The 13,578-nt window shown below is 37.3% G+C and overlaps 1 protein-coding gene across 1 annotated transcript in view; it reads left to right on the top strand.

Annotated features, from left to right (window-relative positions):
- LOC127476414 (rho GTPase-activating protein 29-like) overlaps nucleotides 1–13,578 on the top strand; it is a 32,377-nt gene that overhangs the window by 14,416 nt on the left and 4,383 nt on the right. The window contains exon 3 of the mRNA XM_051799330.1: nucleotides 9,102–9,245. Coding sequence (XP_051655290.1) covers nucleotides 9,102–9,245 — 144 coding nt within the window. The remainder of the gene's footprint in view (nucleotides 1–9,101; nucleotides 9,246–13,578) is intronic.

The raw sequence follows: 13,578 nt of genomic DNA, 5'->3' as shown, positions 1-13,578 counted from the left end.
TTATGTTCACCAGTTTTCTAGACAATTAATGTTACTGGCTGCTGCTTTAGTGATTTGAATACCACTTAATATCTAAATTGATTTTGTGTAACTTTTTTCTTTTCATCAATAAAACAGAAATGGACAACTATCACATCCTAAAACAGTCTATAATTGTGTTCAAAGGATACTTTAAAATAAATGCACAAAGTAGTGCACCTCTTGTTTAACATCATATAATCTCATAATCCTGGCTTTGTGTGGTCTTTTGAAAACTAGGTGGGCAGGCAGCAGTAAAATAGCTTCTTCATTCAATCAGTGACTTGGGCTAAAAGTGGAAGGAGCAGCCATGTAGAATAAACAGTATTTCAGACTAAAAATAAGCTAAAGGTTAAGTATTGTTTCATAATCTCTTGGTGTTGGTTAGCAGAGGTTAAATTTATTTTATTTAAAATGCACAAACCATGACTTTCATACTACCCTTTTTGTGTGCCAGTTTGATATGGTGTGAACAAATTGCTGGGGATTGTCTTTCATTTTCTGACTTGCTCTTTTTTCAGAAACGTGTGCTGTGAATGTTCAGTATTACTTCATATGCTTTCAGAACTTGAACCAATATGCAAGGAACCTAGTTGCTTAAAGCATAAGATACTTTAAGTGTCTTCCACTGGCAGCTGTTCAGTCCAGTGACTGATGAAGTTTTAGTGAAATGCCTTTAAATAAGTAGCAAGTCACTACTACTGGTGGTATAGTCACCTGTCCTGATGGATATGACTTTCTGGTGAACTGTGACTGATCAGACTTATTGCAAATGTGTTCATCATAAAGAATGTAGGATAACATCCACTTGACAATTTACAGTTCTAATGTAAAATGTGTTCTGAAACTTGTGAAGCATTATCCTCACCTAGCTTTATTCTTAATCTCCTAGATGATTCAGGGAAGTTATATGAACAGTGGCTAAAGTGACCATGTAATATTTTCATTTATCAGAAACAGGTAAATAAGCAAACATCAGCAATTCTCATGACTAGTTTGTGCTCTTTAAATTTTGGGTTAATAAAAGATTAATGTATTCTAAAGATTAAACTGCATGGCTGAACACATCTAGGTTAGTTGACTGGAATCTCAGGGCTAATAGAATAAAAAAGTTGAAGGAATGTAGTGTACAGCATATTGAAATAGATTAATGAAAAGCTGTATTGTGGTAGGTTTTTTTCTGAAAGGCTTCCCCACATGCACAAATGGGGAGTTCATCTATGAATTTAAATGTGAAATGAATGTGAAGTAACAACTATTCTGCTGATGTCAGTTGGCAAACCAACAAAAGGAAAATAAGTAGCTGCTTTCAGTGTAGGCAGAATTACAAGATTTGATTATTCTGATGTATTTTGCATGTACATGTATTTTATTGACTTTTTGAAAAGATTATTTTAAGACATCTTTGTTTTTGTAACTTTAATTTCTGAAAAGGAATTTAGTCTTGGTTTGCTCTATATTTGTAGTAGACTTCTTATGTAAGTTTTGACTTCACAAGTACAGAATTGGTCCATAACTGAAATGGGGTAGGAATGTTAGCCCAGTTTAATAAAAAAAACAATAACCACCACAGCTCAAGGTCACATCAGAGGCCAGGCAGCATGGTTAATGGTTGAATCTAAATGGATAGATTGAGGTATTTTGGCCAATCCCTCATAGCAAATGACAAATCTGTTTGGGTATTTGTGGCACACAACAGAAGGTCATCATGCTCGAAATCTTAACCTGTTTTAGGTTGAACTAATGGGGGATAGTTTTGTGTTTTATCCAAGAACAATTGCAAGGCTGCGTATTCACCCTGTTTATTTCAAAAAGTAAAGAGAGAATTTCCACCCTTAAAATACCAAAAAAAAGGATGTTCCAGGTGCTTTTCATCTTAAACTAAATTTGTAAAACCTAATTTTAAGATCAAATTTAGTAGTTTAACAGGAAATAGGCAACTGACTTGCCAAATATTAAATGCTTTCCTGTATTATAAAAACATTATTTGCATATAAAAACATTATTTGCATATAAAAACTGACATCAAACATTGCTACTTTCAATATACTGTATTCAATGAGCTGTTTGCAGGAAATTTCAATGCATTCTCACTGAATCAGGTCAGTATATTTCTCTTCTCAAAAAAAAATACCCAAACAACCTTACCAAACTTTATTGCTTTCATATCAAATGTAGAGGTTTGAGTTACTGTTTTCATTACTTTCTTTTCCTCATTCCTAATCAAACTTCATATGTCCGTAGATTTTCTTCATTGAAACAACTGCTTAACTGATTATTTTTCATAAATTGTAATTTTTGCTGTAATATGATGTGATTGCAGTGGATTCTGGAGCACATGTTGCCAAAGACTGAATTTGGTGTAGTGTCTTTAAGTGATGCCATGACAACGAGGGTTGCCATGGTACTGATTAACCAAAAAGCTAGGATTGGATATTTTGGAAGCTTCAAGTGTGATGTTTCTTGACAGAAGGATTAGTAGGTAGCTTCTAATTTTTCATCATAAAACAGGGTTGAAAGGTGACGACTTTACTCATGCCTTTGACAGCTTCCAACCTTGCTAGAGAGTTTACAAGCATAAATTCTTGCAGAAATTCTCTGAGTTTTTAGTTTTCAGTGAATTAAAATGTTTCATTCCTTGTATCTGCAGCATGCAGTCAAATATAGGAAGAAATATGATAGCTAAGGATGCTTAGCTATCAGTCCTAAACTATGACCATCAACAAACAAAATATCTACACCACCATTAAAGGAAAAAGTTGTATTTATTTTGTGTACATACAATCGATGAAAATCACACTTAGCTCATACGTTTTTTGTCTTAAAAAAAGCTTTCTTGATGCTAGGCTGGACAGCAGTGACATAGATCAACTTTGCTATGGTCAAACCAAAATGTAAAATGTGTTTTCACTGTATGTTTGATTAATTCTTGTGGTCTTTTGAGTGTGGTTGTGACCTCTGTTAAATCAGACAAATGTGCCAGGCTGTTAATCGCGTTAGAACGGGGCTGACAGGGAGAGGAGGGCAAAAATAAAAGGATGGTTTAATCTGGGACCGTTTCCCAAACTGCAGATATAGGAATTAGGTGATTTCCACACAGTTCATTGTTGTATGATTGTTTTGCTGTGATGCTCACTGGGAAGTCTCATAATCTGGATCAGATTCAGACCTGAGTGCTGACAGTTTCCTAATACACAATATGGACATTGATAAAGAGGCTAGTGATGTGATTTTAGTTGATATCTGTTTTACTTTGGATTAGCTTCATTCCAATTCTGACTTTTCCCCCTGCCCTAGATGTTATAACTAGTGATATCATGTAATCCTTCTGTATAACATAATAGAAACACAATGTAATTTACCTTAAGGTCAAAAATGAGTTTTTTTAGTAAATAAGAGTGGACAGTCTTTTAGCCAAGATGTTGGTCTTGCAGACTGAAATGTTGGTTACTCAAACCTCTTTCTTCTGAATCCTTTCAAGATTGAAAGTGATGAGGAGCTAATTGTTTGCATTCCATAAGGTGAAACTTTAGTAAAAAGTTCTGGATCCAAATATTCAGATATCGAGAAAAATTTTTGCAGTTTGGTGCTTGTTCTCACCACCATCCTGCAACACTATTTTGTCTGGCTTCTCCCTTTGTCCTGAAAGAGTTTGCAGTTATGCAGATGCAAAGTGGTACCTAAAACCAGAATTGAGACTCCTATATTTCAGTGGAAGTAAAAAGGGACCTGAAGTACATGCTCTTCATCTGATCCCAGGAGAACAGATTTACAACTCAAATGAGGACTAGGCCAAGTGAGGGTGGTGGTTACAACCAGCATTTGAGTATTCTCATCCAGTTGCATTTATTCTAGTGGTAATGTCCATAGAGTGAGTTTACAGTAGACACTTATCATAGTCAAGGCATTTAACTGTGTTCATGAAGGTAGATGAAGAAAATATTTGTGCAAAAATACAAGTTACCTTGTTTATAGTAAGATTTTCACAACAAGTGAGATGAGTTATGTATATTCTCTCCCCCAGTCAAAAGAGACTGGTCTATGTATGTAAACCTATGACTGTAGAGATTATGCATGGCAGGTTGTTCCACACCGTGTAACATTTTTGAAAGCCATTGAATGCATGACATAACTAATCACACTCTTCTACTTGTAAAAAGCTTCTTATGGAAAGTAAGACCTTATTAGATGGTGTGAATTAGAATACCTGCTTTGAAAGTCTTGTATGTATTCTGACTTGAAGAATTTTTCATAGATGTGTTACTTTTCGGTTGTTTTATCTAGATCATTACCGTCTTTCATCAGTGTGATCAACTTATGTTAAAAACAAACTTTTAGCTGCAGTATAACAATAGTTGTATTAGTGGTTTCCTTTCTCTTGTGACTGGTGGAAATTGGGTAGTAGGGGGAGAATCTGCTGTTAAAAAGCATTAATGATCTAGGTAGAGAAGCAGTAAGTGTAATTGCACACGCATCTTCTGTATGGGTCTGAGCAGAAATGTAGGATGTGCAGTGGCCACGGAAGGAAAAAAATGTTAGTCTGTATTTAAACTTGTCCTGGCAAACATTTGTTGACATAAACAGCTTCAGAAATGTTTGGGCCAACAATAAATCAGGTCAGACAAAAGAATACCAGTCAACTGACACAGCAGTGCCTTTCCTGACTGTGTGTATTGTGACCAGCCCTGACTTGGCAGGGAGGTTGACTGGCACTGACAAGCTTGATGAGCAAATTTGATTTTGTTTTGCGTGAATAGAATCCATAGCTGTAAGGCCATTATTGCTCAGTAACTTCTAAACAAAGGCTTCAATTTGAGAAACATCTAAAATTAGAAAATACATAGGTTACGGTGGTTTTATATTAAAGATGGTTGAATGGTTATAAAATGTGGTGACCAAAACCATTGAGGAGTGGGATGCTAATGACAACAGCAGGCTACTGAGATGGCTTGGCAAACACTGATGGACTTCTCAGCTGCTTTGTACTGTCATTCTTGTGCATTAGGTTTGTCAGCTTTGAATGCATGCCTTTTTCACCCTGTTCTCTCTTCACTTCTCCTTCAGAGGATGCTTTCATTTTGGAAGAGCTTGTTTAAATCCTAATGAAAGATTTGCAGATAGGCTACTGAGCTCTCTCCAAGCCCTTTTTGTCCCCCTTCAGTTTTTTTCCTTTTGAGATGTAGGGGGCTGACTTGTTCCTCCAGGAGATTCCAGGAAACTGTAGTCACCTGAGCGAACAGCTGAACTCGAGTGCCCAGAGAGGTCCTCTGTGTTGCAGGAGCATCGGCAGTCACAATCTTAGCCTTCTGTGGTATTGCCATTCATGTTATTGAGCTTGAGAGAGATTTGAAAACAATATAGCATCCACTGGTGGAGAATTTCCGCTTGACTTCATGTAGATAAATAAATGTGTACAGTGATACAAGGGACAAAAGAAAAACTGAAAGTAAGTATTTTTTTATGACTACTGAAGTCAGATTGAACTGCTGTGGGAACTTTTTGGACACGCTTCCCTCATGCATTCCTTTCACTGTAAGCTGTATTTGCTCTGCTTTTGTTTTTGTCTCAGCCATTTTCAGACTTCTTAGCGTTAAGACTGCGTTTCTGTTGATTTGGCATATTTAGATTGTTTTGCTACCTGAAGTTTCTAAATCCGTCGTGAACAGGAAATATCTGGTTTAGTGTCTGTTTGATATCAGTCACTGAATGCAGCGTAGTTGTGGTTCCTGATGACTTCTGCCCCCACCTCTCCCCAAGCACCACTTGTGTCACAGGCCTTTTGTCTTCTGGAGGCACAGAAACAATGTTTCAGATATTTTGTAAACAAATGATACAGTGATGGAATACAAAGAAATCTCAGTTGGGTGTAGCCAGACCTTTGCTTTTGAGAGTACAAATAACTAATCTCATGCTTGAGTGCATTATTTTAGTGATAGTGTTCTCCTGGATGGTATGATAAACATCTAATTCAACTCAGAAGTTATTTTCAACTTGCATTTCCCTTTGAAGCTTGCTGCTTCTGTTTCAGACTTGAAGAGGCTTGTGTCCTCTTCAAGTTTTTTTTTCTTTCTTCCCCTCCCACTTATTTTGCTTTTTTCCCCAACTCTATTGTTATAGTAAGGTCCTGTCAAATTTTAATACTAAGAAACTACATTTTGGGATCAGATATGCGTTAATAAATCTTCTGTATATTTTTTTCTGCCTTCATCTAACCCGTAAGGAACCTTAACAGACTTTTTTAATCGCATAATGAGAAGTCTGGGTCACACTGAACTCACAAGAATAATTTGTGCAGTTTGATATATGTATTTCTTAATAAACCAGTTTGAACTATCTTTAAATATCCTAATTCCTAAAGATAACACGTTGCTGTGATTTTAAGATACATTTTCTATGTTGACTGATCCACTTTGGGTTTGTAGGCATCAGTACAGCTCTGCTGTCTTTCATTTTCCTCATTGCCTTTGCCTGGAGCTGCCTGCTACTCCCAACAATTTATTCCTGCATTGATGGAGTACAATTGAGGCTTTGATGGATTAAAGCCTGAAGGGACCGTTAAAATTATTTGGTTTCATTTTTACAGCTATAAAATTTCTGAATGTTAGAAGGTGGGAATGGTCATACCAGCTTAGGCTAAAGCTGTGTCTAACTCAGTGTCTGAGTTCCGATGATTGCTGAAAGTGAATAGCTAGAGAAGAGTAAAAATGATAAGTTGGACGTATCCTTTGAACTGTTTTTGCTTAGGAGAATTCTCAAGCTGTTACAAGTTACATTGTTTTAGTACAATACTTAATAGTTCAGTAGAGTAAAGAGTGGAGTAGTTGAGTGAAAAGAAGTTATGGAGGCAAGTTCAGAAGGAATTAATTCAAAGACAACAAGGCTGTATTACTGAAGTGCACAACTGTGCAGCAGTTGTGGATGCTGGGTGACTGGACTGCTGAAAGCAGTCGGTCTGGTGTAGTGTCCTAAGCAGCATCACCACTGCTGTGAAAGGCACAAGCTTGCAGAACCCACAGCCGGACCTGCTGTGGCATTTATTGACTCATTAGTAACACACAGGGAAACTTAAAAGAACTTGTCTAGTCTCTCCTTGTCTCCATGTAAACTTCTTGTGTCAATGCTGTGTTTTGGCAAGAAATTCCACAGGTCTCTTACATGAAGAATCACCCCTTTCTGCTTTGCATCTGGCTTCTCCTTGCTCAGTTTAATCATCTGATGTGTTTACATATAACTGAAAGACATGGATAAGCAATTGATTCTACCCACTATTTTCATGGGGTTTATAATTTTCTGATCTTTCATATCCCCTATAAATCATTTCTTATCCAAGGTCACAGCTTCTGCTGTTGTTGCTTACATGGAAACTGCTTCAAGCCTGAATTGCTTTCCCCAATAAGTTCAAAACTCTGAGCTATAATATGCCTTTTAGATTGATGTGTGTTTGTCATGAACAACCTCTGTTGCTAATGTGGAAGCACTGAATCATGGCCACGTTTAGTACCAGGCTTTTGACTTTTTTTTTCCTTTGCTGTGTTTGAGTCTACACTGTTAATTACAATGTACGTGTAAATGAAGATAAAGCCACAGCTGTGTTTCTTTAACAAATTGTGTAGAACTTTCTTAATTTACTGCTGTGTAAGATGGGTTTTCCTAGACTTTTGTGTGTCATGTTATGGACAGAGCTTCCTACTGCCTTCCAGCAGGAAAAAACATACAAAGTGCCAGTGAATGGTAGATAAAGTTTTTGCCTTAGTCCACTTCCTGAGTCAAGGTTTTTCCTTTGACCATGTATAAACCAGTCTGAGTTGGGGGGAAAAAAATTTCCTGATATTTGACATCTAGAGAGGTAAAACCTGAAGCACAGCAGTCCATAAGACTTGCTATTGCACCTGATACAATGATATGCAATCTGTATGTAGTCCCCCCACCTGCCCACCTGACAGCAGTGATACACTGTACTGACATGTCCTGTTGTACATTGTTGATTCCTCAGAAGAATGTAGGTGCCTCTAGCCTAATTACAATGTCTTGTAACCAGAACAAACTGGCTCTGATTTGAAACTGTTCTCTGAGTAGCACTGGGTCAATTTGCACTGTACAGTAATTGTCTGTATTGACCTGTTTGTTATCATGACCACAGACAACACAGAGTTGCCATTCCTTTTTGCTCAGTGAGGAAGTGAGTCAGCTTGTATTAGATCCTCTTTTTCTTTTTCATAAGCTAGACTTTCCTGAATTTGAAAGCTTTTTACCACAATTTGCAACGCAGCACTCTAGTGCATGTGAAACTTTAATTCCATGCACCAGCGCCTCTTCTGTAACAGAATGGAAAAGCTTGTGGTTGAACCTGTGCCATGTATGGAATAAGAACTATTTTTTAAAAAAGCTAAGCCAGAGTGGGATTTAGGGGCACATAGCAAGAGGTATATGCTGCAGAGCATCACCATCTTGAAATGTGTGTTTGAAAATTTTTCTGATGAGGCCTAATTTACAAAATAATTTAGGTGTTCAACTGATTTGTCAGAACTGACATGCTTAAAGACAGACCTTTGTAGATCTAGGCTTATATACTAATGATGCTTAAGATATCATCGACTCTTGAGTTAAAAACTAGCCAACATTTGCCAGAAATTTTTGTTTAATTCTATGAATATACAGAAATGGTGTAGAATTTGTATCAGGTGAAGAAATATTTAGTGAACAATCCAAATCTGTTTTTGTTGATACCTTTTTTGCATATGTGTAATTATCAAATGGTGATTGATGAAATGACATGAGAAAAAGATGGTTTAATTCAGAAACCTTAGGGTATTTGTGTAGAATTCCCCCAGCACTTTTTTTTTTTAATATACTTGCTTGACTTTTTGTGAGAAATGAGTTTATATGTAAATGATATGCAACATTGCAAGTAAACTGTTGGCAACTGCTAGTATAACTATTTTTTAACAATTTCTTTGTTCTGAGTAGGTGCAGCTTCAATATGGCCTAGAATTCCATGCAGCTGAATACCATCAAAGTGGTTTGTAATGTAATTGGGTGTTAATTCACTGTTTTAATGTAGTTTCTCCTTTACTTTTTTTCAGAAAATCAAGATGGCCTGCATCAGGTAGTGCACGAACGCCTGGGGGAGTTGCTACGCGTTTTAAAAGCAGTGATAAATAAACATCAGACTCTAAATTCAGTTGATATTCTTAGTGCTGCAGGAACAGTTATTGCAAAAGTAAAAGGTAAGGAATTACTACCTTTCATATTCTTGGAAAGTTCTTGTAATTACCGACTTGATTGATTCTGGCTTGGAGTTACAGACAGAATTCTATGTATACAGAAAAAACTATTTTTTTAACGAGTAATACTTAAATATTTGTTTAAAAATGCCTTTTCGAAGTGAAGAGTAGTATTAAAAAGCTTGTTCTCTCATTGATGTGATAACATTCTGTTTATAGGAAGCTAGCTGCAAACCCACATTGAATTCAAAAAGCACAAGCCTTTGAACTCGAGCTTTTCTTTACCTGTGTATCGCAGAATAATATCAGAGTAATAAACCTGGCATTCATCCACTTTGAGATTTGCCAAGAATCTTTGCCTAATTCTCTGAATCTGTAGGGATGGTATTGTATTTATATCAACTGAAGAAATATCTGAATGGCCTAACAGTTATTAATTAAACAGATGGATCATATCTATGGTAAAGGTGTCAACAGGAATAAAAAAAAAAGCCTTGCAGACATAACATGTGTTAATACTTTTTATTGCTGACCTATGCTTTCAAAAATGTAAATAGTGAAGCACTCAATTGCTCCAGCCCTGTAAACTGTAGCTGTTTCTTCCCTGTGGAACCTTTGACTGCAGCTCTCCCTACTCTGTCTGGTATATTACTATGGAACCAGCTTAGTGTAGGGTTAAATCTCCACTTCTTACCTGTCTTAAATAATACAGAATACCTTCTTCCAGAGACACATAGTTGAGTCTTTCTCCTTGTTCTAGGGTTTTCCCTCTTGTTTCCTAATTATCCTAGTATGTTGAAATATACGCTGCTTATTCAGTAAAGTGGGAATACGAGTTAAAATGCCACGGTGTTTAGCTTCCTGATTCCTATGGCTTGGATTCTTCCAAGTCTCTTAAGGATAGTTTTGCCAATTTGTTTGATCTTGGCAGGTACTAGCAGCCTACTTTGCGTTTTCTTCCTGCTACATGTAGAGTTTCTTATAGATCTGTACCTGGTATTTGAAATGATCTTTGGACTATAACTCTATAACTTCTGAACTTGCCTTAGAGGTTTGTACATAACAGTTGAAATGCAGAGAGTATCCCTGAGAGATTGCTGTTTGCTTGCTGATCTTGGGGAGACTTAAGTGCACACATGCACCAAAATTGGGGAGTTACAAGACATCAGCTTTTTCTGACTGGTACTTAAGTGCTGCTTCTCTGACAACAGCTAAACCTTTGCTGTATGAAAAAACCATAACCTGTGGTAAATGTGAAGGTGGCTTGTCTTCAGCACCCATTTGGTTTTTTGCGGCTGTTTTTTGTGTAGAGGTCATACTGCTCCAGGTTTGTATTCAAGCTGAAATGTATGACTGCTGGTACCAAGGAAGCAGAAGTAAAAATACAGCATTTTGTGGTGAATTGTAAGCATATTAAACTTCAAATTTGCTTACAGTGGCCTATCTGTAACACATGCATTCACAGGTTTTCAGCGGTGGTTATTTCTCTAGAGGTAATGTAGTTTTTGAATAAACAGGAAGCTACAAGAATGTGAGGAGCTGGTAGAACAGAACCAGTATCCTTTTTCCTCTGTCTTCCCCGTCTGTGTTAATGTGACATTATGAAAGAAGTTCATGTGACTCATCTGTTTCTTGTCATTGGAAGACAGAACTATAAAAAGATATGGAAGTACTGTGTATTTGTAGTCAGATTTATGACTAGGAAGAGAATTAACCTGGCATGGAAAACTTCTGATGTTTATTTAGGAGAGGATGAAATAAACACAAGCCAGGATTTATGTGTGATTCCACCCTCATTTTTTGAGTCTTTGTATAATGCCATGGTTTCAAATCTAGTTTGTCTTTGGAACTTCATATAGGGACAAACTGCTGTTTTAACAAATGAATGCCTTTTGCTCTTCATTAAGTCAGTTACAATAACTGTGCAACCTCAGTGACTCTGTCTTCTGAAGTATTCTCATAACTGACAAGTTGTACTGTGCTTTAAACATAATGTCCAGTGCAGGTAGGCTACTGCCTTTAAATTACTGCTAGCAAAAATTAGAGTGCTTGTGTCCCTCTTTCAAGCCTCTGAGCCATTTCTCAGGATCTTAGAATGGAAATGATGTAAATGTACTTGTAGTTCTGCTTTGTATGCCTAATGCTTTCCTTTTAGATAGATCGAGGGAAAAACTAGCTATGTTATCTGAATTTTCTTAATGATACTTGACAGAATAGATAATGTTAAACCTGTACCATTTTGGACTGAGGTTGAAGGAAAATGGTGTGGAGGGGGGCGGGATGGGATGTGACATATGTGATTTCTCTGGTTAAATCTCGGACACGATGTGGTTCACTGGACCTCTTTGGACTCTGTACTTGCCTACTTGAGTGCTTCATGAAGAGTGTCTTTTAAATGACACCTCACTTGACCTGTAAGGATTGCAACTTAATGAAGCATCTTGCTTGGAACCTGTTTAGACTCCTATTTCTGGAAGTCACTTCCCAGTCTGGCACCCCGTCATATTTGTGGTTGTTAGTTTCCCACTCAGTGCCTTTGAATAGTTGATGGCCCCAGAGAACATGATTCTCCTGATCCCAAATTCAAGTTTGTACTGTTCTTTTGTTCTAAATTACACCTTTTGACTTAACTGAATCGTTAGAATGGACACAGATTCCTGGTGAAGCTGAAATTGCACTTGTCTTATAGAAATTTCCTATTTAGGCATGAAGGTTTTTTATAGAAGTTTTGCATCAAAATGAAATACCTCAAGGAAGATCAAGTAATTTCAGTTTTGTTGGTGTATCTGTGATGTAAATTCAGAGCAAAATTTATTATGGAGAAAGAAGGAAACAGTTCCTCAAACTTGTCTTGTTGGCATCCAGTTCAAGTTGAGAAGGCTGCCAAACCTGGTAGGAAGTACAGGCTGGTGAAATTATATGGCACTAATAACTAAAAGTAGAACAGTGGGGCCTGGACAGCCTGCTGATCCTCTGTAGCTGTGACGTTCCAAGAATACTCTTCTTCCTCTTTCTGGTCTCTGTAGTACTGCTCTTTACTCAGGCTTCTCCCCCATTTATTTTACACGTTTTTAAAGAAGAGGGGCAATAACAAGAAGTGTTACAAGTCTTTGTTTTGGGAGAGGGAGTGGTTTTTTTGTTCTTGGTTGGGTTTTTTTTGTTTGCTAGAGTGACAGTTTTGTTTTTGAAGTAGTTCTGAAAGGTTCTTGAAGGCATTGTTGGGAGTTTAAAAATAAAATTTGTTGCAAAGGTATTCAGTTCCAAGAAGTCATCCAGTTGCTTAAAAGTCAGCTAGTAAAGTATGGATAGAAGGTGTATTCCTGTCTAAAAAAATAAATGATGATGTTACCATGTAAGTCTATTAGGTACAAAAAAATTGGCCCAAAAAGTGCAAATTCTGTAAGCTTGGTTTTGCCTTGTCCAGGTTCTGCAGAAGCTGGCAGGATAATGTTGCTGCTGCCAGTCCTGCACATGTCCATGGGGAGGGGGGTTGAGGAAACAAGTGAACTTCTGCACTCTAGCATGGCTGTGTCCCATGCCTTGTGTGCCTGTGAGTTGTGCTGTGATCACAGTGAACTGTCCATCACCTTTTAAAGGGCCCTGGTTGCACTTTGGTCTTGACAGTTGTCAGCCTCTTCTTGGTAGTTTCAGAAGCATTGCTCAAATGTCCTCAGTCAGTGCTTCAGCTCCTGGGATTCTCACTTCCAAAGCTTCCATGGCTGTTTTGGCTTCCCCAGCCTGGTCTGTGCTTGATTCAGAAAGGTTTTGATGGTGTGACTGGAGAACTGAAACTGCAGCATCTCACAGCATTTTGATGAGATTGACAAACCCACCTCAGTTTGAAGACAGCTTTGGCAATAAAGATCCACTATAAGATAGGTGTGTATTTCAGGTACTGGATTTTAATGTACCGCTATCATATGATTATTTTTTTTTGAAGTTCAGTATGTGTCATCTGAAATCTTACTTAAAAGGGTTGTCAAACTGTAAACGTGCTTTTAAATCTGTAGAACTATAGATAGATAGTTGTCATTTCCAGACATGGCAAGATTACTATAGTTCATTGTTGTCAGGAGCTATTGTGTGCAGTCAGGATGTCCTGGGGAAAGAGAGTGCGTGGTTTAAAGTTGATGTTAAGTACATCAGCATTCCATTGGTGGTAAGCTAGAAGAAAGTTGTTTGTATCCTACTGAATTATTAAGAAATTGGACTAACCTGTTTTGGGAGAAGTGGTAATTCTGAAAAATTTGAGATTGGTTATTCCTTTTGTGATGGATCCTGAAAGGAAAGGATTTGCTTGGCATATAAACTGTAAAGCTTAACAAAACTCTTCCTG

The sequence above is a fragment of the Manacus candei genome, unplaced genomic scaffold (genome assembly GCF_025592945.1).
Source record: "Manacus candei isolate 608988 ecotype Guabito, Panama unplaced genomic scaffold, ASM2559294v1 h1tg000005l, whole genome shotgun sequence".
NCBI classification, from domain to species: domain Eukaryota; kingdom Metazoa; phylum Chordata; class Aves; order Passeriformes; family Pipridae; genus Manacus; species Manacus candei.
The sequence above is the reverse complement of the archived record's forward strand: the minus strand, read 5'-3'. Positions and strand labels throughout refer to the sequence as shown.